Below are 27,461 nucleotides of genomic sequence, written 5' to 3' on the forward strand. Positions count from 1 at the left end.
GGAGATGCAGTACTGAGTGTCCTGTTGATATGCAGTGCCTTTTAAACCTGTTTTACTGTGAAAAAAAATACTTTTAAACAGCGCGTCTAAAATTAACTGCGCGCGTGAAAATAAATTGGACCTGACGCGCCTGACACGCGCTGAATAAATGGACCGCTAAGGGTTAAGCAAGTCCCTATTTACTAAGTGACTTTTTTTACAAAGTTATAGTTGAGGCTTAAGAAGTGGGCCTCTGTTGTTGTCAAAGTTCTCCAGTACCCATTTGAGACTCATGAAGAGTTACCTAAAGAGCGGAGGGGCTTCTCTGCCTTCACTAGCTCCAGGGCATCCAGGGTGTCCAGGGAGTCCCCTTCTAGAGATACCAGCAGGTCAAACAGGCACTGAGCCGACACTCCTTTGGACAGCCCGCTGCTTGTGCAGGTCTGCAGGAAACAGAAACACTCTCACTCTGACAGGTCCGGCAGTCTTGGGGCACACAGGTTCCCAATATCGCTCTCATGAAATTCAATAACTGGAGCATTTTATATGCAAAGACAGTTTGATGGGAAACATTCCAAGGAAACACATATTTAAATTGACAGAAAGTCTGAAGTCTGTTAGGTCTCAAGGAACAGTGGCCGTAGTAAATTAGTCGAAGATTCGTTCTAATCTGGTTCAGTGAAACCAGCTGTACAGTATAAGGGTTTTTTTTTTTTGTTATACCTGTGGTATATCAAAAGCCTTCTTTCTGACATTGTCAGAACTAGATGCTAAAGGGGGGGACCATGATAAAAGTTCCCTATAGAAAAAGCACAGCAAAGTGTAATAAAGCACAGTGAAGGCATGGTTAAACATACGTAAGCATTGTAAAGCACAGAGAGATATACTAAAGCATATTAAAAAACAAGGAAAACCAGGGTAAACTACAGTAAATGAGCAGTATAACATTAGGGTACAAGTGCAAAAGAATACCGTGTAAACATACTGAGGTAAACCCGTATAAGGGGATTGCTTGTGTAATATGGGATTTGGTCATCTTTTCCTTACTGTGAACTCCAGCAATGGTGCCACGCTGGCAAACAGCTGCAGAACGAAAGGCTTCCGATGGAGGATATAGAACTGCCTGCAGGAAAACTCTATAGCCTGCCGCAGTAACGGATTGCTTTCATAGTCTGCATAGGCCTGGAAAAGAGGAAGGAAAAGCAACGACACAAGGTTCAGATCCTTCACATATCATTACTTCTTTATAGTGCCTCAGCTCCTAATGGTTCCTAGTTTGTAAAATGCTTGTTAATGTACGTGGTTTCATTTGTGATACCAATACAATACAGGCAGTGCTCCCTCGTCTTTCTCCTTCCCACTGTCTCCCTATGCTGACCTGCAGCATGGTGGGCAGGATCCACTGGTAGCCACTGAGTGAGAAGAGGTGGTTGAAGTGGACAGCGGTGTTGATCACCGTGGCGGTGTACTGCCTCAGGAGGGCGCTGTCCTCCGGGTGCAGGATCAGGACTCCGTTGAACACGTTCAGGAAGAGCATGATCTCGTCTCCCCAGGGGTACTCACTGGGCATGCCCAGGAACATCTCCTCCAGCAGCTTGATCCACAGGACCTTGTGAAGGGTGTCCAGGCCAAAGAGCTCCTTCCCTGGAACAGGAGGGTAACACAGCACTCAGCAGCACAACCAGGCTCAGCGACACATCTTTAACTGTTAAACACCCAAGAATGTCAAGCAGGTTTCTCTACCTTGGGGATCGCTGAAGAGAGAGAACTCGGCGTCCACGGCGTTCCTGGGGAATGACGGGAGTCTGAGCAGGTCCTCCTGGAGCAGGGAGACGTGGGATTGCTTGTGAACGGCAGGCATGTTCTGGGTGAGCGAGATCAAGAAGAGGACACGGCCCACCTCCTCCAGCTTCCGGGAGAACACCTGGGGAAGCAAGGCAATCCAGGGTCAGAAATATGAATCGCCAGAATATGAATCGCTGGGTCCAGTTTCACAAAGCAAGCTTGCAAGCAATCTGCTTTCTGGCAGTTTCACAACAATATATCAATACAGAATGGTGCAGTTTTTTTTTTTTTTTTTAGAAATCAGTTCAGCTTGTATAAAATAATTAACATATAAAAGTTGTCCTTGGTTTCAGTCTGTTTTCTTATGTACAATTAAACACGGTTTAGCCAGTGTGAAACTGACCCCAGATTCTTACAATCATTTTTTTCTATGAAGACACAGGCACACAGGATGTGTTATTGATTGCATGCTGATGTGCTCTCCTCACCTGCTTCTGAATGAGCTCCTGTCCCTTGTCAGGTAACATGTGGACCAGGTTGAGCTGGGGCGAGACTGACCTCCGGAATGGGTATATATCTCGCACATAGGTCTGCAGGGGAGAGCATAGTTCAAGGATTTAGAAGGACATCCTTTTGTTTCTAACTGTCACCACTAGATGGCTCCATGGTATAGATCGTATTCTGTGAATCATTTTCATTTATCCTGTTGGAGTATCCAGTCTACTGGAAAAAAAAAACATGAAATACCAAAATATTGAGAGAATATTACTACCTGAGGACTGACAAAAATGAAACTTTATACTGATCAAAAATATGCAATCTAGAACAGATAATTAAAACATTTCAATAGGAGTATTTATTTATTTTTCCCAAAAGTTCCAAAAGTATCTTGTGCAATTAACAATTACTGTATACATTTCTGAAACATTTAAACAGTTGCCTTATTTGGATGTTTTATTATAAATAAGGTGAGAAAAAAGTATAGAAAAAAACAAATAATGGATAAAAGGGTATGTAATACTTTGGCGTAATGGATGAGGTTCCAGCGCTTGTCCATCAGGAAGTAACGAGCGGACTGAGCCTCGGGAATGTTGAAAAACTCCAGGCACTCCTGAAAAGAAAGAGAACCCCATCACAATCTGAGAGAGACCCTAGCAGGACCGGACCTGGACACAATCCGAGAAAGACCCGAGCAGGACCGGACTGGGACACAATCCGAGAGAGACCCGAGCAGGACCGGACTGGGACACAATCCAAGAGAGACCCGAGCAGAACCGGACTGGGACACAATCCAAGAGAGACCCGAGCAGGACCGGACCTGGACACAATCAGAGAGAGACCCGAGCAGGACCGGACTGGGACACAATCCAAGAGAGACCTGAGCAGGACTGGACCAGGACACAATCCGAGAGAGACCCGAGCAGAACCGGACTGGGACACAATCCGAGAGAGACCCAAATACAGATGATGGGCAGCAGTGTGGAGTAGTGGTTAGGGCTTTGGACTCTTGACCGGAGGGTTGTGGGTTCAATCCCTGGTAGGGGACACTGCTGATGTACCCTTGAGCAAGGTACTTTACCTAGATTGCTCCAGTAAAAGCCCAACTGTGTAAATGGGTAATTGTATGTAAAAAATAATGTGATATCTTGTAACAATTGTAAGTCGCCCTGGATAAGGGCATCTGCTAAGAAATAAATAATAAATAATAAATAATAATGATGTGCACAAGAAAAGTCAGCTTGGGTCTCTTGCTTGATCGCTATGGTCCCACTCTGAATAGCCACTAGAGGGGGCTGTCACTTCATTATGGTAGAACTGTACTGAAATAGTGCACTTTCAGCCCTGCCCCTTCATACAATCAGTATAATTGGAAAGGAAAGTAACAGTAAGAAAGGGACTTGCCTTGAGCAGAGCCTCAAACTGCGTGTCCTCGTGGACGGGGAGCTGGGTGGGGATGTCACACTCGTTCTGCCCGTGCACCACCAGAGTCTTGGTGCCTGTGGGGAGGAAACACACGGGGACACTGGTACTGCAGCTCATCCCAATTTACATAAAGAACAATGAAATGCTTAATGATGCACAACTAACAACTAACTACTGCACTTCTGTAAACAACTATGAGACCTCAAATCAACCTTCTGAGTTTGCTGGTTGCTAGTTTTGTCTATTCTGGTTTAAAATGGAATCTGGGAGTTGACTGGCCCACAGACAGTGATAGACAGCTGTCCAAGGAGATCATGCCTGTCTGTCTGTCTGTCAGTTTGCTTGCACTGTGAGCATGTTTCCTACAGTATTAGTATTTCAAATGATCTCCTCCACATTACTGCTAGATTGGGAAGAGCCCCTCTTATTAACTTTACTGTTTACATCTTCCTTTTCTGGTTTTACACTATAAGAAACCATCAGCTGCTGCAATGTTTTTATGAAGCGTTTTCAAAATACTGTATATCAGCTTGGACTTTCAGGACCTCCATTTACAGTGCCTGAGGAGACATTTTTGACATTTATAACAAGAGGGTTAATGCAATTAACAAGAATTACTGTCTACATTTCTGAAACAGTCAAACAGTTGCCTTATTTGAATATTTTACTATTATCTCAATAAAGTGAGAAAAAGTATTTTAAAACAACCAGATTATGGGTAAAAGTGGACAGTGTGATACCTGGCATGGAGGCGGTGACGAGCAGCTTCACCTCACACTGCTCCTTCTTCATGGTCTGCTTGAGGTCCTTGAAGAAGAGCCCCTCCACGTAGCCCACCACCTCCCAGAGGAAGGTCAGGGTGGCTGAGATGGCGTCCATTCCCCACTCGCACGGCGTGCGCACAAAGTACATGATCAGCCCCACCTGCGATGCAGGAAGTCTGGTTCAGAACCATGGCCCCTTGACAACCATGTGATTCCCATTTTAATTTGGAACAAACATAAACAGAGCCGAGGACTGGCGAGACTCACCAGGTAGTTAAAGAGGATGTGTGATGTCTGAGCCGGCAGGTCTCCAATGTTCAGCAGGAGCTTCCTCAGCATGTAAATCAGCTCGTCCTGAAACACCAGACACAAACTCACATGAGCCTCCCTGTCATATCAAGTGCTCTCTTCACATCCATTCAGCTCGTCCTGAAACGCCAGACACAAACACACAGGAGCCTCCCTGTCATACCAAGTGCTCTCTTCACATCCGTTCAGCTCGTCCTGAAACGCCAGACACAAACACATATGAGCCTCCCTGTCATACCAAGTGCTCTCTTCACGTCCATTCAGCTCGTCCTGAAACGCCAGACACAAACACACAGGAGCCTCCCTGTCATACCAAGTGCTCTCTTCACATCCGTTCAGCTCGTCCTGAAACGCCAGACACAAACACACATGAGCCTCCCTGTCATACCAAGTGCTCTCTTCACATCCGTTCAGCTCGTCCTGAAACGCCAGACACAAACACACATGAGCCTCCCTGTCATACCAAGTGCTCTCTTCACGTCCGTTCAGCTCGTCCTGAAACGCCAGACACAAACACACATGAGCCTCCCTGTCATACCAAGTGCTCTCTTCACATCCGTTTAGCTCGTCCTGAAACACCAGACACAAACACACATGAGCCTCCCTGTCATACCAAGTGCTCTCTTCACATCCGTTCAGCTCGTCCTGAAACACCAGACACAAACACACATGAGCCTCCCTGTCATACCAAGTCCTCTCTTCACGTCCGGCACTGCACAATGTAATGCCCCAGTCGATTGCAGTGTGTACCTGAACACAAATTATTTAAATACAATTGCTCATCCAATATAACAATGCTTTGCTATTTAAACATTTGCAGGCTGTTTTAAAGAAGGGCAGCTCTCTTATAATGCCATGTGTGAGCCTGCCAGTAAGCTGATTATTTTGTTGTCACACCACAGTTTTACAATGAGCAGTTTTATTACGACAGGCTTTCAGAGACAGGGCCTTGAGTTGCCATGCTCTCTACCTGGCATAATTAGCACAGAGACAAACAGCAAATGTAGACTTAAAATCTCTCTCAGTTGTGTTGAGCCTGCACACAAAGAGCTCAATATACAGTCTAAGTGTTACCCTTATAACCACTAAAAAGCATACTGAAGTGTAAGAAAACACAGTGACAGCATGGGAAAGCATAGGAAAGTATTGTAAAGAATAGCGGTATGCTAAAGCATATTAATAAACATGGCTAACCTATTGTAAATGCATAGTACAACTATGGGAAAAGCATGGGAAAACTGCAAAAACAGCATGCAGAAAATACAGCGGGCAACTTTTTATCAGGGTAAGAGAAAGGGTTTTTAATGAAATTGTAGGCAATGAAGTGCCGTTACTTGACGTTACCTGGCGATTGCTGACAGTGAGTTTCTCCAGGAAGTGCCTTAGGACGAGGGCAGGGTCTTCGATCAAACAGTTCCACAGCACCTGCTGAGCCACAGCGCTCACTGTACGGGAGAGACAGCCATCCCTCAGACATATTCATATAGTACAATTAAGTTGAATTGAATTTAAGGAAGTTTAATTCATTGTCCATTACTAAGAAAACTAAAAGAAACAAAGCCTTTTCTTTGGCAAATGTTTCCACAAGAAGCCTTTATCATTGTCCTGTACCATTGTTGACACACTGTCCTAATGAAACAAATTATTGTAAATTGAGTAATGTGTCTTTTAGCACTGTCTCTACAACACGTTATACCTGCTACTCCATCCTCTCGAACCTCCCCATCCTCCATGAGGTGAACGATGGGCAGCACGGCTGCACAAATGCATGCTGGGAACACCACCTGTGGCGGCTGCGGGACGTGGTGTGTAGGTGTGTGCTCTGTCACGTTCTCTTCATCTGAGACAAAAAACAAAACGCCATTGTTTTGTTTAGAAGCCAGATATAACACTTGTTTTTCTATTCAGAAACTACAGTACAAATGTTTTAATATAGATGTATTGTTAGTGTTACATAATGGTTATGTGTGGACTACTAAACAATAACTGAATAACAAAAAAAAAAAAAAACTTGTATTTGAGAACCTGGATAAAAGTTGAACCCAAACTGGACTGATTATACATCAATCAAAATAAATGCAAGAACAGTAAAGCAATTGTCATCTTGCACGTGCATGAGAATCTTCCATCCAGGTGTTCTAGAACCTACTTATTTTATTCTACCAATTAGAATCCAACAAGCAGAAGACCAATAGCCCCAGCCCTGGTCCAGATGGAGATGTGCAGCCCACCTTCAGCACTGACTGCAGAGCGCATTGACCACACTGAGCCTCTGCGGAAGGAGTAGTTCCTGTGGGAGGTGCTGGATGTGCAGGAGGGGCTGACTGAGAGCCGCCGAGACACCAGGTTTGTGACTTCTTCTGCTGGCAAGAAACGACACAGAGCGAGGCTTCAGAATTCAAAGTGAACACCAGCACCATGGAGACAAACGCATGGCAAGAACATCTATCCACCAGTGCTTAGATCATACGATGGGGTAAGCTTTACTTCTTTCTAACTGGAGCTGCTATACCAATTACTAAGACCACTTCAGTTTAAATCTGTTATATTACGACATATGTTCTTATATGACTGCATTGGGGGAGTTCTTATATGTATTAACATATATTTATGAAATTATTGTTACTAGTTTCATATTGGATGTAATGCTATTAAAAAAAAATCTAATACTAATACCAAAAAAAAAACAGAACTCCATGGGGCCTACTTGATAAACAAGGGTCTTACTTTAATATATTATTATACCAGGGATTTTTAAAATAAATCAACTGATATTTTTTTTTTTTACATTTTTAACTGGTCTACAACCCTTTCTTTTTGTTTAACTGGGCAGGGCCTCTTTCAGTGGGGTTTAATGAGAGCGTTCAGTTGGGAAACATGAACAGCAGGCCTGCATAACTGTGAGCAGAGCAGTTGTACAGCATAGGCTGTCCCACCTTCCTCCTCCTGCTCGGACGGGGGGCTGCAGGTGGGCTCGTAGCAGGCCTCCTGGGTGATGGGGATGGAGGTGATGATGCTGGCCTCACGGCCCAGCCGTCGCTTCTCCTCCTCCTGCTGCAGGTTCTTCAGGATGTGCTCGGCGCGCTGGTGAGAGCGAGACACTGCCCGCGCGGAGAACGATTTCTAAACAGGGCAGGACAGCATGTCACAGTCAGTGAATAGGTAGTTAACAGTGTCTATTACAATTAAATATTCAGATCATGCATTCGTTTATAGCAATAGATTACTGTTACGTACAAAAATATTTTAGTAATTAAATTACATCAGATTATTTTCAGAATGAAATTAGATAGATATTTATAGCATACCAGTTCATTTTAGTTGACGGATTTGGTCCAAGACGGCCAAACCCAGCATAACTAAAATTTGCCTAAAAAAATTAATAGCAAGGCGTGAAAATAGCCATTGAAACAAGTGGATTTTGTAAACACTAAATGAATCAGTGATAAGAAAGCAATGAAACCATTGAAATCAAACCCTGTTTAATCATTGCATGACATAACATAATGAATGTGGAACAGGCCACTGAGACAGTGAAGATGGTGGGCTCAGTCTGAAGTCACTGTTTCACAAGCCTGTGATTTGCTCCTCAGTATAGAAGAGAAGGTGGGAGAGACTCACGGACTGGTCCTCATTAATGGGGTCCTGGACACTGCCAGTGCTCTGGGGCACCCAGGGGGGGTCGAACATGGGCACACAAGGCATTCCCAGTATCGGGGAGGGCAGCGTGAAGTTTATACTGGGGGGCGGGATCTGAAACAAACAGAGAAGATTGTTGGAATGGCCCTTTAAAGAGAAGCAAGATTGACAGACACTGGAATGCAAAGGGTTCTATATCAGTGTTTGAAAATATGCCCCACTATCTCAAACAGCATTCTAGTTGTGTAATTCCTTGTTAAATTGTTCTGCTTGCACTCGGCCGTGGCACAAAAGCTCGTCCATAATTTGGAACAGTAAGGCTGAGCACTGTTCCGAGTCTTGAATGAAGATCACCACTGTAGAAGCATGAGAGTACCTAGTCTGCCAAATGGCAAATGAGTTGGTTTGTTTTAAATGTTAATTTAAATGAAGCAGTTTTGTATTTTGGAGAGATTCACATTTATCTTAATACACTGATAATGACCTCTAGTAGTACTTATAGTCTTAGATCTCAGATCTTTCAATTAGATCTTAGATCTTTCAGTTTCTGGGGTTCATACAGAATTTGAAAAAAGACATTCAGCTTTCCAGGTCCATGGTTCGGTGAGGGGGGGGGGGGGGGTTATATTATAAACGACCTTCTTGACCAGATCTCCCTTGAAAAAGAGATTTTAATCTTCATGGGACTTTCCTGGTTACATAAAAGTTAAATAAGTACATTTATATATATATATATATATATAACTATTTACCTTAAAGATCTGCTGGGCCCCTTCCTCCATGCGCGGCCACACCTGAAACCTGAAGCGCCACAGTGTGTAGAACCTGAGGACCGAGTTGATTCTCTGCACTGCCTCCTGGTGGTGGAATTCAGACATCATCATATCAGAGACAGCGTCCGACACCTTCACTGCACACAGCAGGAACAGGGCAGCTGGGGAGACAGACAGGCAGGCATGCAGACACACAGACAGACACACAGACATTAGCTGCCATGGAATTCCTCAATTAAGAAAGATTCACTAGGTCCTGTAAGGAAAGTCATGAGTTGTTTGATTTTTTTTTCTTTATTTTATCCTACAACATGTCTATTACGTATGAATAGGTATGTAAAAATACATTGTCCAAATACCGCTTCGATGTTGTGCTTGTTATCATACACGGTATTTACATCATGCATTGTGCTAAGATTAGTCTTCAATAGAAAATGTTTCATTTTTACTTTAGCATTATTATTATTTATTTCTTAGCAGACCTGTGTGTTAACCAGCTACTGCTATTGGAAAAGAACTGGCAAAAACAACAAAACAGAACTACTGTATAGCTAAACCATTTACATTCTCTACAGAGTATATATAGAGTATGATTGGCAGCTTATAAGAAGTGTATCTACTTTGCTGTTTAGTTCATCCATAACTATAAAACATCCCCTCACAGAAATTATTACGTTTCTTTTTTATTTCTATTGATAAACAAACAATTACAAAGTCATCAAATATATATATATATATATATATATATATATATATATATATATATATATATATATATATATATATTCAATATAAAGTTCTGAGTAAATAAAAAAAAAAAAAACACGTCTGTTATACAGCATTGTGACAGAGACTAAGTGATTCTTGGCGATGCTCCATTGCACTTTGCCACTAGCATTCATACATGAGACCACAGTACTAAATGGGAGAAGAAGCACAGTGATGTCACAATGCTAATCAGGCAGCCCAGTGTGATGTCACCGTGTTGCCAGGAAACAGAAACAGGAAATACAGTTCATCTTCTCTCTGAATCCCTGTTTTCAAACATGGACTTCATAGATGGAAATTATGGTAAGATTATCTCTTTATTTTTTAGAGGATTTGCAGTGTTTATTTTTATTTGGTGAATTCATATTTTAATTAGCACAAGGTAACAAGTATTACACAAAGTGTTAAAAAAACATACATACATTTGATAATATTCTATTTATAAAGTATAATGCTGATACTCTGAAAAGGAAGGCTGGGCTGCTTTGCAATCACCTGGTTCCCCTATCTTCTTGTAGTGATCTCTCTGTCTAACTCTTCTTCATTCTTGTGGCACTGAAGGAACTTTTCAAGGCTTTTCCAAGCATTATCTTCTTCACCACCAAGGAGGCACTGTATTTAGTCATTCTCAAGCTGAGGGAACACTTTATGGCTTGGGACTGGTTTCAGGAGACTAGGTTTCAGGCCACTGCATGGCACACCAGTGGAGACTTGACGTTTGATACAACAAAGTTGCCTCAAACTTGGTCTCCTGGAATTAGGTTTCAAGCCACTGTTCCTGAAAAAGTAGCTTCATGTTCCCTCAACTTAATGATCAGTTTTCAACTAGACATTTCAACTGTACAATGTTAAAAGGAACTGATAACTTTTTCTTCCTTGAAAACAAAACAAAAAACATGTTTGTGTCTGTGTATCTTTGTAAATAGGATGGATGGTGCTGTTCTTGGCTCTGGGTGTGCTTCTGCTGAGGGGCTACTTTATTGTGATGATTAACAGGAGGAACTTTTCAAAAGAGCTACTAGGTCTTGCAGTGCCTGCCTCAAATGGGCCACTGCCAGAGGAGAAGACTGAGACAGAAGACCTGGACTCAGTCATGACTGATGCAGAGTACCTATCCAAGGACTGCAACAGGACAGCTTCAGAAGCTACCCTTGGATCACTGTGTTCCTCTAGCTCTCCCCAAAGGTCTTTTGTCAGGAGTACCGATACCACCACAGACATGAATGATGTCCTCGCCGTAGATACTGCTCTTGATTCCAGTGTGGACTTGGATACCCTCGACTGTAACGGCAGTGAAGAGGCTAATAATGAAAAGGGAGGGTTTCAAACTGCTTGGATGAAGCTGCCCTCTTTGTCAGTGTTTGGGCATGCCAGAGGATGCAGTTCTGTCCTGCCCTCTCAGATCATGGACACTTCCTCAGCCGCTGCTGGAAAGCTGAACCAACGTCAGATTCTTCAGGTGCTGCTGGAGATAATGCTGCAGCACAGCAGAGCCCCACTGGATGAAACGCTTCAATACAAATTTGCAGCAGTGTCATGGGCTGTCTCACCTCAACGCTCCATAGCCAAAAGTATTGATGCAGAGTACATGAAAGATGACATGTACACTATGACCAGAACATACCTCAATGGACTGGTTACCCCTGACACCGGAGGCTTTGTGGAAATTACTTTAAAAGACTGACCAAGCGAATGGGGTGTTGGGGTCCTAAATCTGCATTATTCTTCACATGCTTCTTCAGACCCACAAGTTCATCCTCTGTGTTGGATTATCCCAAAAAATCTGGCCACAGTCGGATGGAGAGTTTCTTATCAATTCTAAAAAAAAAATCGTGTGGACCAAAATGATCAAAGGTTTCTCCAGCTTAATATAGAAATCAAAGGAACGGTGTGATGCTTAAATGCAGGTTTTTATGGATCTCATGTGCAACAAATACCAGCGTGGTCATTAGTTTAATCTCACATAAGAGATGTGAATATATATTTTTGCAGTTTAATAAACACATTTTATTCTACCTGAAAGTGCACCTCTGTCTTTTTTTTTTTTTTTTATTATTATTAAAGCACATGAGAGATTATACTGTGTAACACAATTTTTGTTCCTGGGTAGTAAGTGTTATTTCCTAATTGCTTATGCCTCAAAAGTATAGAAAATTGCTATTATTCCCCACAAACTTTGCTTTTGTGACCAGGACAGTGATATTTTGAAATTTACCTATTTCCAATGAGAAAACGGGCAAATTTGTGTCTTTTCGTTCACATAAAGTCAGAAGAAAACAACATATGAATCCAAATGAACATGTATTTATACTAAAGTAATACAAAAATGACTACAAAAGATTTAGAAGTGAGTAGTTTTTCGAGATTTACGATTATACTGTAAATCACTTTCACGAATCAGCCCCCAAATGTAGTCTCCCATCATGTTCTCGTTATACTGTCCTTGGTAGCGGCATTCAAAGTCCAGTATATCCTGGTGGAAGCGCTCGTCTTGCTCCTCCAAGTACGCTCCCATGTTCTCCTTGAATTTATCAAGATGAGCATCAAGGATATGGACTTTGAGGGACATCCTACAGCCCATTGTGCCGTAGTTCTTCACCAGAGTCTCAACCAGCTCCACATAGTTTTCGGCCTTGTGATTGCCCAGGAAGCCCCGAACCACTGCGACAAAGCTGTTCCAAGCCGCTTTCTCCTTACTAGTGAGCTTCTTGGGGTATTCATTGCACTCCAGGATCTTCTTTATCTGTGGTCCGATGAAGACACCGGCTTTGACCTTTGCCTCAGACAGCTTAGGGAAGAAGTCTTGAAGGTACTTGAAGGCTGCCGACTCCTTATCTAGAGCTCTGACAAATTGTTTCATAAGGCCCAATTTGATGTGCAGTGGTGGCATCAGCACCTTCTGTGGGTCCACCAGTGGCTCCCACTTGACGTTGTTCCTCCCCACAGAGAACTCGGTCCGCTGTGACCAGTTCCGCCTGTGGTAGTGCGCCTTGGTGTCCCTGCTGTCCCAAAGGCAAAGATAGCAGAGAAACTTGGTAAAACCGCCTTGGAGACCCATCAGGAATGCCACCATTGCAGCCTCTTGATGCCATCTCAGAAAAATGCAGATATGTATCCACTTAGGCAGCTGGAACTGAACTGGTGGGCTTAAGGCCCCTGTATTTATACTACTATTTATATTACTGGAAAGTTCTAGAAAGTTCTAGAAGTTACTCCAAGTTTACTCAGCACTGAATCTATCTGGAATGTTCTGGAAAATAGGTAAATTTCAAAATATCACTGTCCTGGTCACAAAAGCAAAGTTTGTGGGGAATAATTGCCATTTTCTATACTTTTGAGGCATAAGCAATTAGGAAATAACACTTACTACCCAGGAACCAAAAATAAATAAAAAATTTGTTACACGGTGTTACCAGTCATCATGTATTTGCAAATCCACTTCTCAAACCCTATTTGCATCATTGTATCACCAGACCAATTTACTTAGAATGACCAAAACCTTAAATCTTTATTTCATGTTGAACCTTCAACACAAAAAGTCTCCTTTTTGATACTACCTAGAAACGTTGTTTAAAATGCTCAATGCTCAATGTCATATAATCAGCCAACCCCACTTAATATGACTGAGACTACACTATGACAGTAAAGACAGCGCATACATTGAAACCAATTGGAGTTCTCTTCTAAGTCCTCATACTTTCCTGTACGCATTCTTTTAGTAGTAGAAGCCACTTGAGAGTTGTGATAGGCACTCAAAATTGAATTACATGTCTGTTATATATAAGCAGAAAGTGACATTAACCAAAGTGATATTATCAGGAGTTTTGTTTCCATTGACTCCCATTATATTGTGGGTGGGACATTTTAATGTGATGATAATAAGTGGAGTGTGGTTATAAGCGGAGGGATATTAAGCGGGTTTGACTGTATATACACAGTACGTATCACTTCCATGCTTATTAAGCCAGTGAGACTGACCTGCAGCAGCTGCCATGTGCTCGTCCACACTCAGGAGGAGCTCCCAGGCTGCAGGCTGGATGTCCCCAAACATTTCATCACTCAGAATTGGAGCCGCCTTGATCAACAGAGACAGAGGGGCCGGGGAGAGGCTCATCACCTTAAACAAGAACACACATGTTCACACAGTGATGGCGTTTAACACATTTGCGTGTTGCACGTGTGACCTGCTGTATGAAACTCAACTGTGGACATTCGTTGCACTTAGAAGTCAAGGCAGAGGCAGTTAATGCGGTTAAGTGTATGTAGCATTAAAAGTTCAAACTTGTGACAAGCTTGACTTATAAGTTGTCTTAAAGAGTGTTTGGGTGAATTAAAAGGAAAGACCATGCATGAGCACAGTATATATGTTTCAAGCATTCCCAAAAAGATTTCCCACCTGGTTGCGGATGTACTTCAGCATTCCGGTGTCCTTCTTCCCTTCTGGAGTGGTGTCGGTCGTTCTTCTCTTTAGGGAAGGCGTCCTGAGACAGGACTTGTCTGAGCACTGCGAGAACAATAGAGGAGAGCACAAACTGATATTCAGAGACCTCCCTAATAAAAGTTTAACCACGGTAAACATGCAGCAATTTAGAATGATTTACCATGATTCACTGAGAACGAACAGCATTAATAGTAATACATCTGACAACTTATGGATGGTCTACTCTACCTCTCTGTGATTTATCATGCTTGCCTATGCCTTAGCATGCTTTCAATATGCTGTGCTAGACTATCCTATGCTTTTATTATGGCCTGCTTCAGTAAGCTGTTCAGGTAGAATACCTCCTTGGTCTTCTTGGCCCGGAAGCCGATGTTGCTAGTAAGGCTGTCCTCCTTGAGCCCGTCCACTGTGTCCCCATACAGCAGCTTGACAGCTCTGACCAGGCGTGCGCACGAGCGGCTGTGGTGCTGGTAGCAGCATGGATGGCAGAAATCCACGTGCGTGCAGATGAAGCTCTGCTGGTTACAGAGCAGGATCATGATCTGGAAGACAAAGGTCGGTGTATTTCAAAAGTATTTATCAGCAAGTATTAAATAAATCCATTCATTAATGTGCTGATTTCAAAACAAGAAAAGCTCTCCTTCATTTAGTTTACAGCCTTGGTACTGCAGTAAAAATGTCAGGACTCCAGATGAGAGGAAAATTCACTTCCAATCTGCTTTTAAAACACTCAATGCTGAAGTTAATTGCCATTGAGTGGTACCCGATTGTAAAGGTGAGGGAAGAACATATTTTCTTGTTTTATATAATACCTGCCAATAAAAACTTCTTAAAGACAATAACAGCTACTTGTGACTGACTTATTGTTATAATAAGCTACCACACAGGGTAGGAACACAATAAAATAATCTGCTTCATATTAACTTTATGCAAAGGAATTAATCTACAGTATGAGACATACCTGTACCACACAGATGTTCAGCAAATAAGGGTAAAATGACATACGTGCAGCCAGGACATGTTTCTGTGGTAGTTCTCCTCATTCCCTGTGCTGCTCAGGCCCTCGGGTTCAATACTGGGCTCGCTGGTGCTCCAGGGACTCCCTGTCAACAGCAAACAAAACCCCCCTGTCAATGCAGCAGAGCCATGAGCGGAAAAGCCACAAGCTTGTACAGAATGATATTCTGTATCAGGTAACCCAATCCCACACTTCCAGAGTCATGCTGACACATTGCTATGCATATGATATTCTGTATCAGGTAACCCAATCCCACACTTCCAGAGTCATGCTGACACATTGCTATGCATATGATATTCTGTATCAGGTAACCCAATCCCACACTTCCAGAGTCATGCTGACACATTGCTATGCATATGATATTCTGTATCAGGTAACCCAATCCCACACTTCCAGAGTCATGCTGACACATTGCTATGCATATGATATTCTGTATCAGGTAACCCAATCCCACACTTCCAGAGTCATGCTGACACATTGCTATGCATAGCTCTAGCTCTGGAATCCTGCTGTGATAAAACACAGGAACATAACATGGCCAGGGTATCCCATTCTATACCATTACCACTTTCTGTGTAGAGAAAAGTCTCCTACCCTCTGACTGTTTCCACTTCAGGCAGACCCCTGGTCCTGCTTTCTGTGCTGCGCTGAAAGCATTGGCTAGAAATGGCTTTATCAACTCCATTTAATGATGCTGTCAACTATATCAGTATCTCTGTAAGGATTGCCTATATCAGTATCTCTGTAAAAAGTACCTATATCGGTGACAGTGTCTCTGTAAGGATTACCCATATCAGTATCTCTGTAAGGATTACCTATATCAGTGACAGTGTCTCTGTAAGGATTACCTATATCAGTATCTCTGTAAGGATTGCCTATATCAGTATCTCTGTAAAAAGTACCTATATCGGTGACAGTGTCTCTGTAAGGAGTACCTATATCAGTATCTCTGTAAGGATTACCTATACCAGTATCTCTGTAAGGATTACCTATATCGGTGACAGTGTCTCTGTAAGGATTACCCATATCAGTATCTCTGTAAGGATTACCTATATCAGTATCTCTGTAAAGAGTACCTATATCAGTGACAGTGTCTCTGTAAGGATTACCTATACCAGTATCTCTGTAAGGATTACCTATATCAGTATCTCTGTAAGGAGTACCTATATCAGTATCTCTGTAAGGAGTACCTATACCAGTATCTCTGTAAGGATTACCTATATCGGTGACAGTGTCTCTGTAAGGATTACCCATATCAGTATCTCTGTAAGGATTACCTATATCAGTATCTCTGTAAAGAGTACCTATATCAGTGACAGTGTCTCTGTAAGGATTACCCATATCAGTATCTCTGTAAGGATTACCTATATCAGTATCTCTGTAAAGAGTACCTATATCAGTGACAGTGTCTCTGTAAGGATTACCTATACCAGTATCTCTGTAAGGATTACCTATATCAGTATCTCTGTAAGGAGTACCTATATCAGTATCTCTGTAAGGAGTACCTATATCGGTGACAGTGTCTCTGTAAGGATTACCTATATCAGTATCTCTGTAAGGAGTACCTATATCGGTGACAGTGTCTCTGTAAGGATTACCCATATCAGTATCTCTGTAAGGATTAGCTATATCGGTGACAGTATCTCTGTAAGGATTACCTATATCAGTATCTCTGTAAGGATTACCTATATCAGTGACAGTGTCTCTGTAAGGAGTACCTATATCAGTATCTCTGTAAGGATTACCTATATCAGTGACAGTGTCTCTGTAAGGAGTACCTATACCAGTATCTCTGTAAGGATTACCTATATCAGTGACAGTGTCTCTGTAAGGAGTACCTATACCAGTATCTCTGTAAGGATTACCTATATCGGTGACAGTGTCTCTGTAAGGATTACCTATATCAGTGACAGTGTCTCTGTAAGGAGTACCTATATCGGTGACAGTGTCTCTGTAAGGATTACCCATATCAGTATCTCTGTAAGGATTACCTATATCAGTGACAGTGTCTCTGTAAGGAGTACCTATATCGGTGACAGTGTCTCTGCTCTGGGACAGCAAGACCTCCTCGTTCTCGGACTCTGAGTCCTGCCTTGACATTTTGGTGCTCTTCAAGCTGCCGGCCCGGCGGATGCTGGACAGGGAGCCTCCTTTCTTCACCCGAAAACTTCGAGTTCCCTTGATCTGCAGCAGCCGAGACCCACCAATCCTGATCTTTCTGATAGGCGCTGCACAGGAAGAGAGCAAGCAGAGGGGGTTTAGAGTAGAGTGGTCATAAAAGACAGTACACTAAAACAAAGGTCTGCTGAGTCTATTTTCTCAGAGAAGCACTGGGATTCCTAAAGTGACTGCTGTGAACAAAATCATTCCATAGATCTTACCTGTTAGGCTCTTAAACTTCTCAATGTAAGTCTCGAATGTGAAGCTGCATTGAAATAACTATAATTATGAAACAGTGTATGCTTGGTAGATTTTAAGTTATAGCAAGATGACTTTAATTCAGATGGTGTCCTTTTATGACTGGAAATGTGATTGAATAGTGCCCTCGTACTGTGTAGTGATGCAGTTAATAAAGCACATTCTTTGATTGAATCCCAAAATGAAAGCTTGAACACAATGAATTGCTACTGTATTCTATACATGCTGGACATTTCTTACTATATTGATTTGGGACTCTGAGCCATGCATCTACCACAGCGCTTCTTGTGTTGGCCTGCTCTGCTCCACTAGCTTTATTTGCTAAGTGCCTGGGAGCACGCTGTTGCCCAGCCCGGCAGCTCACCCCTCTTCTCCTCACAGGCGGAGTCTGATTTCAGGGTGTGGCTGCTGCTGTGCAGGGAGTCGCGGCCCTCTTCGTCGTCGATGATCCCGGCGAAGCTGATCTTCCTCTCGTAGCGATGGCGGTCCAGCTCGGGGTCGAGACGCAGCCTGCAGCTCTCCAGGTCCTGCCGGGATCGAGAGCAGCATCACAGGAGCTCTTCCAAAACACATCCTCACCCCTGCTGCTCATGGGAGCTCTTCCAACACACATCCTCACACCTCTGCTGCTCATGGGAGCTCTTCCAGCACACATCCTCACACTTCTGCAGCGTCACGGGAGCTCTTCCAACACACACCCTCACACCTCTGCTGCTCATGGGAGCTCTTCCAATACACAATTGTTCAGTTTATGCTTTGTTGTTAAAACTGATGGGGTCTAATTTTAAGTTTATTCACCCTTGTTAAGTGAACAATGCCTTGTAGAGTAAGCAGAAAAAAGGGGATGTGTTGGGTATCGCCTCAGTTGCCCGGCCCTGTCTGAACTCACCACCAGGGGCTCTGCACGGGGGCGTGGCAGGCACGGGAAGGTCTCTCGCAGGAAGGTGGTGATTTCCAGCAGGAGTTGGCATGCGGCCATCTTCAGGGCGAAGGGGCAGGCACATTTTGTTGGGTTCACGGTATCTATGGATGAAATCACAGGAGAAGGGAGACGCCTGACAGTAAAATGCATATCTGCAGGAAGATAAAAACCAGCTTGTATACCATTATTTACTTTTTGGTCCCCTTTCACTGTTCATTTTGTTTCGTTTAAATAGTTTGTTTATTTTTTAGCACTTGGTTCTTACACTGATACTGTATATCACCAACTGAAATTCCTTACTGTCATCAAGGAAATCCTCCTCCTCATCCTCCTTCCTCATCCGCCGCTTTGTCTCCTCATCATAAATGAAGCCCAGGATATTAGCGGGACTCTCGCTCTCCAAGTGGCACAGCTCGCTCAGTCGGGCACCGATAGCCTACAGGGGTAGATGCAGGGCATTCCTCTTATTGTGGACAACAATCGGAAATAGCTTTGATATCTAACCCAGACTGTTACATACATCTCCCCACTGGCAGAAGTGCTTGGCAGCATTCCACTGGAGCTTCTGGTTCCTCTTGTTGCCGACCACTGGGGAGCGGCCCCGGGAGAGGCCACGCTTGATGATGTTCACGTGGTGCCCCTTCATCCATTCCGGCCAGTTTCCACGATTGCAGCGGTGCACGAAACGGGCACACTCCAGGAAGAGAGATGCTCTCGCCACCACCGGGGCCTCCTGCACGATTCAATGAAATAAATGAGCTGTTTATTTCTGTGAGAAAGCAGATACGTGTCTGTGCCGGGGAATAAAGCCAGGAGCCTTTGTTACAACAGTCCAGTTTCAGCTCTGGGTTTCGGGACAATTGAAAACCCCATCTAATTCTATGAACTTCTACTTTGACTAGAGGGATTAATTCATGTAATATAATATCATATAATATCATACAACACAAGCCAATAATGCCAGCAGAAACTCTGCATGGAACTGGCAAACCCGATCAAAGGCGAGTTCAAATTTGATTCAGGACCCAAGTGAAATTAGTTTGGGGTCCACATACAATTCTGCAGAACTGGTCGTCACTGAATGAGACTTGAGCCCCAGGGCATGTTCAGATCAGGACGGAAGTGCGCTTAAGAGGACTGTGCCAAAGTGCTGTAGCTGTAAGGGACTACCGATTGCAGTGTGAAAGTCTGCAGTCGAGGTGTCACAGTGAGTTGAACAAGGCTGTTAATTAATCAATGTGTTCTCACTGAAGTCTTACCTTCCCGTCAGAGCGGTCTGCACTTTGCAAAGAGAGTTATGGAAAGATGAGAGTGATGTATAGAGAAATGGATCACCAAGCACACACACAGACACAGAGAGCAACACTATGGGGACAAGAAAAGAATGCAGAGTTGAAACTGGTTATCACAGCCCCTATACCTGCATTCTGCTCCTACAAACGTGATATGCACATAATCAGAATTACAGGTATCAAACAAATAATCCAGGACACTGTTTGTTTTATTTTTGAATGGCGCTAAGTAACACAACCTAATACATTACTATGCTGTTAACTTGCTGAGCACACTGATACCGTTTTGTACTTAAAATAAAAAAAAGTGAATATAATAGCAAAAACCAGGACGATTTAACAATGTTACTGTTTCTGATTGGGACAAAAAATGAGGGTTAAAAACTGGGACAATCCCGGTTTTCCCAGGATGTCTGGTAAGCTTACTCACCAGGTCGAGGGCGGCCGCCAGGATGGATGCGTCGGGGATGGTTCCCGGCTCGCAGCAGTTCAGCAGGAACTGGAAGCGCTTCATGCCCTGCCGGATGGCTCCCAGATTCACCATGTTCTTGTTCTTCATCCCCTCCTGGCTGCCGGCTAGGCGCTCCTCGAAGCTACGGCACCCTGAGAGAGAGGGGCAGGAAGGACAGCGCAACATGACGTCTGAGAAGAGGGGACCAGTGTGGGAGCTGTGCTGGACCCATTCAATAAACTGCTTCGGTGATGGAGGGACTGGGTCATGTGCAGAATATTTATTTGGATTCTATCAACGCATCCTCTGATGATTCAAATAATTATCACTCTGTTAATTCCATTCCAGTCTAAAAGATTATTTTAAAAGTGCCGCTCCATATAGCCCAAGTAAACGTAGGGTTTATAAAGTCATACTTAATTTGAGTAAAACAAAGTTAGGTAACACTTCACCAACTACGCTACCCAGCTCCTGGTCCAGACCCTGGTCTCTCCTGCCTAGACTACTGCAACTCCCTCCTGGCTGGCCTCCCTGCGTCCGCCACCCGTCCGCTCCAGCTCATCCAGAACTCTGCTGCCCGCCTGGTGTTCTCTCTGCCTCGCTTCGCCCACGCTACGCCACTACTCCGCTCGCTCCACTGGCTCCCGATCACCGCTCGCATCCAGTTCAAGACTCTTGTACTAGCCTACAGATGCCTTGACCAGACTGCACCCAGCTACCTCCAGACCCTCATCTCTCCCTACACCCCCACTCGACCTCTCCGCTCCGCCTGCACTAGAAGACTAGCTCTACCTCCGCTACGCTCCCCTGCCTCCAGAGCCCGCTCCTTCTCCACCCTTGCTCCTCAGTGGTGGAATGACCTTCCTACAGATGTCAGGACTGCCCAGTCCCTGACCACATTCCGGCGCCTCCTTAAGACTCACCTCTTCAAACAGCACCTGTAGAACTCCTCTGTTTGTATCCTGGGACACTATCACCCTTCATGTAAATGTGCTTTATTTTGCTCTTATCTGCCCCCTATTTTACTGCATTTAATCCTGTACTTCAGAATACTGTAATCTGCCAAGTGTTTAACCTGTAGTACTTTGTATTTAATCATATCCTGATGTAACTATCACTATTTATTCATATCCTGATGTAACTATCACTATTATCTGCTGTATTATTGAATTGTGGTTTGTCACACTTGTACTTTGCTTGAACAAAAGTTATTGTATTTCTTGCTCTTATTGTATTACTTGTATTGTAACACTTGAAATGTATTTGCTTACGATTGTAAGTCGCCCTGGATAAGGGCGTCTGCTAAGAAATAAATAATAATAATAATAATAATAATAATAATAATAATAATAATAATAATAATAATAATAATAATAACACTTTACATTAAGTGTCTCTTTTTACTGTGTATTTACAGAGTAGTAGGGCAGCAGTGTGGAGTAGTGGTTAGGGCTCTGGACTCTTGACTGGAGGGTTGTGGGTTCAATCCCATGTGGGGGACACTGCTGCTGTACCCTTGAGCAAGGTACTTTACCTAGATTGCTCCAGTAAAAAAAAAAAACCCAACTGTAAAAATGGGTAATTGTATGTAAAAATAATGTGTAAAAAATAATGTAATTGTATGTAAAAATAATGTGTTATCTTGTAACAATTGTATGTCGCCCTGGATAAGGGCATCTGCTAAGAAATAAATAGTAAATACATGTGTACTTATATATAATTACAAAGTTATTATGCATATTACAATGTACTTAATATGTCAATCTTTTTGCAAGAAATATGTAGGTACACAATTGTATCAGAAAGGAGTTCGGGTTAGAGTTATATTGTGTAACTACTATGTAAATACATAGCACAATTAGAGACACTTAATTTAAAGTGTTACCCAATGTTAATACTTGTGTAATATTCCTACTGTAGTTTCTCCATATTGTGTGAAATTATATACAATTTTTCAAAAAAGCAAGTTAATCTGTGTCTACTCAACCATACTGTTGAGCTACACCAGGGCTAACATATACACACAAATACAGTACCATACTGCAGAATCATGAGAGTCCTCAAGGAATCCCAGTATAAAAGTATTCTTTCTGTCTTTGATCAGTGTACAAACTGCTACAGCAATACAACACACAGGACAAACAGACAGCAATGCAGTGGAGGAAGCAGAATGCGGGACACAGAAGAAAAGATAGTGACTGCTACACTGACTTGTCTGCAAGTTTGCATTTTCCAAACACTTAATGCAGGGAAGTCATCTTATTTATGAACTGTGTGTGCTTTTATTCCACCTTCAAAATCAGGCACTGAAATATCCCCCTGTATTATAACTAATACTCCCCCTGGAGGTTACAGTATTCGTTAGAGGACTGAGAGATGTGCATTGCTACCACCCTAAAACTTGTAAACCTAATATATTGCAGACCATTTTTCAATTGTATGTATTCAGTTAATAATAAGGAGTGACATTTAAGAAAACACCAGTGGGATTAATATAGAGCGAAAGGGGTAGCAGTATTGAGATCTGTCACCGTTTAGGTCTTTACAATAGACCCCAGGGTGGTCTCTCAGTGACATTGTATGGAATACAGTGACCGCAGAGCTAGAACAGCCCCTCCCTTCACTTTTAGTAAGCTATCCTGAAGGTGGGCAGGGATCGAATAGGTGTAGTTGCTCATAGCGCTAAGACAATGAGAGTCTATATTGGGCTTTCATATTGTGATGGTCGCTGTGCCTGATTGAATCTTCAATAAAGGGGTTTGCCCCACACAAACACAGGAGGAGACAAGACCACACAGGTATATGGAGGATGGCTTTCGACGAAGTGACTGGAAGAGGACAGACACAGAGAGCGAAGGAAAGGAAGCCCCAGGGGCTCTACCATCTTTTTCTTCTGCGTGGTGAAGCTTGGATGGGTTCCTTCGGCCGGAGCGCCATTTACCGAGCCGCTTGAAGAAATTCTCCTCATCGTCCCGGCCATACTCCATAGCGCCTCCTTCAGACAGCTTCACCGCGCTGGTGAACTTCACCTGGGGTATTCAAACACACAGCATCAACCAGACAGACTCCAGGTCAACCCTGGTCACAGAATCAGTCATTACACAGGAAGATAGTTTATTTGCATGTTTAACCCTTTAAGGACCGTGATGGTATAAACATGATCATACTGAAGTGTCATTCTGGGCCTGTGATCGGGTAAACACGATAAGAAAAATGCACTTTGTTTCTTTGACTTACTGGGCCACCGTACTTTGCAGTACAGCTTGTTAACGCATATCATTGGATAGTGCAGGCTGCACTCTGTCGGTATACCTTGGAGCTCTGGCGTATGAAGGAGAGTCTGTCCACAGAGCTGATGTCCAGCAGGTCCTCTACACCGTCTGTGAGACCCGAGAGGGAGGAGCGTTTCAGCCAGTTTCCTGCTCAGCACACACACACGCCGGCCAGGGGGAGAATGTGTCCCAAACAGGAGGGAAACAAACACAATCAGGTGATCAGCACAAATCTGTGCCTTTTAAGGATCACTAGCTTTTCTCAGACAATAACTACCACTGTTTCTATTTGCAGCCAGTGGTTTTGTTTGTGTCCTCAAATGATTAATTTCCTCCCCCTGTCTCTCTGACCTCTTTATTATTATTATTATTATTATTATTTATTTCTTAGCAGACGCCCTTATCCAGGGCGACTTACAATTGTTACAACATATCACATTATTTCACATTTTTACAGATATCACATTATTTTTACATACAATTACCCATTTATACAGTTGGGTTTTTATTGGAGCAATCTAGGTAAAGTACCTTGCTCAGGGGTACAACAGCAGTGTCCCCCACTGGGGATTGAACCCACAACCCTCCGGTCAAGAGTCCAGAGCCCTAACCCTCAATCCCCTGCTTTCTCTCTCTGACCCCCCCTCCCCAGTCTCTCTGGCCCCCCTGCCCCTGTACCTATGGGCAGTTTGAGTTTCCCGTTGCCATGAATTCCCTTCTCTCTCTATGATCCGCCTCCCCTGTCTCTCTGACCCCCCTGCCCCTGTACCTATGGGCAGTTTGAGTTTCCCGTTGCCATGAATTCCCTTCTCTCTCTATGACCCCCCTTCCCCTGTCTCTCTGGCCCCCCTGCCCCTTTACCTATGGGCAGTTTGAGTTTCCTGTTGCCATGAATTCCCTTCTCTCTCTATGATCCCCCTCCCCTGTCTCTCTGGCCCCCCTGCCCCTGTACCTATGGGCAGTTTGAGTTTCCCGTTGCCATGAATTCCCTTCTCTCTCTATGACCCCCCTTCCCCTGTCTCTCTGGCCCCCCTGCCCCTTTACCTATGGGCAGTTTGAGTTTCCCGTTGCCATGAATTCCCTTATCTCTCTATGATCCCCCTCCCCTGTCTCTCTGGCCCCCCTGCCCCTGTACCTATGGGCAGTTTGAGTTTCCTGTTGCCATGAATTCCCGTCTCTCTCTATGATCCCCCTCCCCTGTCTCTCTGGCCCCCCTGCCCCTTTACCTATGGGCAGTTTGAGTTTCCTGTTGCCATGAATTCCCTTCTCTCTCTATGACCCCCCTCCTCTGTCTCTCTGGCCCCCCTGCCCCTTTACCTATGGGCAGTTTGAGTTTCTTGCGGAGGGAGATGCGGCGGGAGCGGGAGCGGGAGCGGGACCGTCGCTCCGTAGTGGTTCCCGAGTGGGCGGTTGTGCACTCTGACGTGTCCTGCTCCGACTGGCTGCTCGTGTCACTCGCTGCGCTCTGGGACTTGAACATTTTGCGCCAGAAGTCCTTTCGCCCGAGGAGGGCCCCCGGGATCTGCTCTTCACTGAAGAGCAGGGAGAGCGGAGACATCAGGCTCATTCATTCAGAAGATAAATCAGGACTTGTCATCTGCACTAGCATTCATCCAAGGCAGATGATCCCAAACCACTATACCACCCTTGAAAACATACTGTACTGTAACACAGCATCTCATCAAACAAACTCTGAGCCTTTCCAACAACATGTATTTATCCTGTTCTGGAGAATATCAAATATGCATCATTCAGAATGGGTCTCTATGCCCACAAAAGGTGAATCTCAGAGTTGTGGCTGGATGAACCAGCTTCATGCAACTCAAAGAGAAAATAAAGTCTTAAAAACTAAACGATCTGCAGAAGAATGAGTCAGGGTTTGCAAGAAAGCTGTTTTTCAAATCAGAGGTAAAAACATGTTTGGTTTTTTTAAAGCCCTGCTCACTGTAAGCCTGTACTCACTGCTCTGGGGTCTGTGGGGGACGACTAGAGATGTAACTACGACACTCATCCGCAGCAGACGAGGGCTGCCCCTTGTCGTTTGTGTTCCCCGCATCAGACCTAAAACACATGGAAGTGGTTAATATCTGTAGACTCTTCAAACACACATCTATGTAAATAGTCTTCCCAACACAGAGCTGGGATAGCTATAATAATTACAGTCAAACATCTAACTATAGTATGACTTCTATATTATAGCGACCACTAGATATGTTTCCAACGTATATGAAGACAACAGGTCTCTCAAGACCAATGTTAGACCCCTCGAATTTCAAAGCGACATTTCCTGCTGTGCCGTGTTTTCTGTTATAACATTTCCTTTACCTTCGGTTCCCTGGAAGCTTAGTCTCATCCTTCTCCTCTGTCTTTTTCACAGAAGTCACTTTCTCTGTACTGTCCAGGAGGGCACTGAGAGCCACTCTGCGGAAGACATTCCCGTGGGACTCCTTGATGAACTGCACCAGCTGCCGGATATCACAGTACAGACCCTGCAGGAAAGAGTGGCAATCAGGACAAGAGGAAACACAAACCAAATGGCAACACTGCCTGGCACCCTGACTGAGACTGATACTGTAAAACCCCTTTAACTGTTTGTCCCATCCATTCTAGCAAGTTTCGTTGTGAATTGATAAATATGCTGTGCACAACTGACCAGCTTTGCTGTCTGTCCTTCATCACTAAAATGAATTCTGTGTAATTCTGAGTAAGTTTCTTTAAAACAAAGATGCTGGGGATATATATATATATATAGATATATATATATATATATATATATATATATATATATATATATATATATATATATATATATATATATATAAGTTCAGTTTCTCTTGCTAACTAATTGAGCTTGAAAAAAAAACTAAAATGTCCCTCAACGTCCTATTGCGGTTTGACGTTAGTGGAGGCATGATTCTGGGGATGACTTTGTGCAAAACACCCATACTCAGAGACTGGGTGGAAGCTTTGAGAACCGAACCCACCTGCCAAGCCCCTTGATTCAAAGACCCCAGTGCTTCTCAAATCACTTGTCATTGAAGTACATATTTTACACAACATAGAAAGTTCTTAGATAAAACTATTTGGTTTTAATATAATAAAAAATTAAACGGCATAAACAATCAACAGTAACTCTGAATGTATTGCCAAATGCCTTCCTTTGTGAGTGTAGATGTTACTCAAACTGTAAATCACTCGTATTATTTGCCTAAAGCAACTGAAGTGATCCTCTATAATTGCACTTATGTAGAATTCCTTGTTTGTATTTGAAAGCCCTGGTGAAGGCCTCAGTCCCCCCCTCGAGTTCACACTGTGTGCATGTCCGCCATGCTGTTCTCACCAGGTTCTCCGGGCTGTGAAGCTCGTGTGTGGTGGACGCACAGCGCGTGATCAGAGACTTGAACATGCAGCCCACAACCACCGTCTCCATGTTCTGAGCAACAGATTTGCTGTCCCCTGTAGTGAAATTGTTCCCGAAACCCGCCTTGTCTGAAAATGTGGAGTAATACAATACATATATATATATATATATATATATATATATATATATATATATATATATATATATATATATATATACACAGCTCTGGAAAAAATTAAGAGACCACTGCAAAATTTTCAGTTTCTCTGGTTTTACTATTTATAGGTATGTGTTTGAGTAAAATGAACATTTTTGTTTTATTCTATAAACTACTGACAACATTTCT

The 27,461-nt window shown here is 43.4% G+C and overlaps 1 protein-coding gene across 12 annotated transcripts in view; it reads right to left on the bottom strand.

Annotated features, from left to right (window-relative positions):
* Window positions 1-27,461, bottom strand: part of LOC117426669 (protein unc-80 homolog) — a 65,420-nt gene that overhangs the window by 15,943 nt on the left and 22,016 nt on the right. For 5 of the 12 annotated variants that reach the window (XM_059034007.1, XM_059034010.1, XM_059034006.1 and 2 more), the window contains 31 exons: window positions 27,095-27,243; window positions 26,080-26,243; window positions 25,717-25,815; window positions 25,072-25,286; window positions 23,795-23,901; window positions 23,364-23,511; window positions 20,462-20,634; window positions 19,260-19,472; window positions 19,040-19,175; window positions 18,707-18,840; window positions 18,182-18,344; window positions 17,424-17,627; window positions 15,387-15,484; window positions 14,723-14,923; window positions 14,337-14,444; window positions 13,919-14,057; window positions 9,152-9,333; window positions 8,382-8,513; window positions 7,697-7,883; window positions 6,992-7,123; window positions 6,457-6,600; window positions 6,105-6,205; window positions 4,719-4,805; window positions 4,428-4,611; window positions 3,667-3,761; window positions 2,786-2,875; window positions 2,253-2,354; window positions 1,723-1,903; window positions 1,358-1,623; window positions 1,027-1,161; window positions 284-422 (listed from right to left, as the gene is read on the bottom strand). In XM_059034007.1, coding sequence (XP_058889990.1) covers window positions 284-422; window positions 1,027-1,161; window positions 1,358-1,623; window positions 1,723-1,903; window positions 2,253-2,354; window positions 2,786-2,875; window positions 3,667-3,761; window positions 4,428-4,611; window positions 4,719-4,805; window positions 6,105-6,205; window positions 6,457-6,600; window positions 6,992-7,123; window positions 7,697-7,883; window positions 8,382-8,513; window positions 9,152-9,333; window positions 13,919-14,057; window positions 14,337-14,444; window positions 14,723-14,923; window positions 15,387-15,484; window positions 17,424-17,627; window positions 18,182-18,344; window positions 18,707-18,840; window positions 19,040-19,175; window positions 19,260-19,472; window positions 20,462-20,634; window positions 23,364-23,511; window positions 23,795-23,901; window positions 25,072-25,286; window positions 25,717-25,815; window positions 26,080-26,243; window positions 27,095-27,243 — 4,608 coding nt within the window. The remainder of the gene's footprint in view (window positions 1-283; window positions 423-1,026; window positions 1,162-1,357; window positions 1,624-1,722; window positions 1,904-2,252; window positions 2,355-2,785; window positions 2,876-3,666; window positions 3,762-4,427; window positions 4,612-4,718; window positions 4,806-6,104; window positions 6,206-6,456; window positions 6,601-6,991; window positions 7,124-7,696; window positions 7,884-8,381; window positions 8,514-9,151; window positions 9,334-13,918; window positions 14,058-14,336; window positions 14,445-14,722; window positions 14,924-15,386; window positions 15,485-17,423; window positions 17,628-18,181; window positions 18,345-18,706; window positions 18,841-19,039; window positions 19,176-19,259; window positions 19,473-20,461; window positions 20,635-23,363; window positions 23,512-23,794; window positions 23,902-25,071; window positions 25,287-25,716; window positions 25,816-26,079; window positions 26,244-27,094; window positions 27,244-27,461) is intronic. The other 7 variants (XM_059034011.1, XM_059034015.1, XM_059034012.1 and 4 more) reach the window with 3 other exon arrangements.

This window comes from Acipenser ruthenus, chromosome 11 (assembly GCF_902713425.1).
Source record: "Acipenser ruthenus chromosome 11, fAciRut3.2 maternal haplotype, whole genome shotgun sequence".
NCBI lineage: Eukaryota > Metazoa > Chordata > Actinopteri > Acipenseriformes > Acipenseridae > Acipenser > Acipenser ruthenus.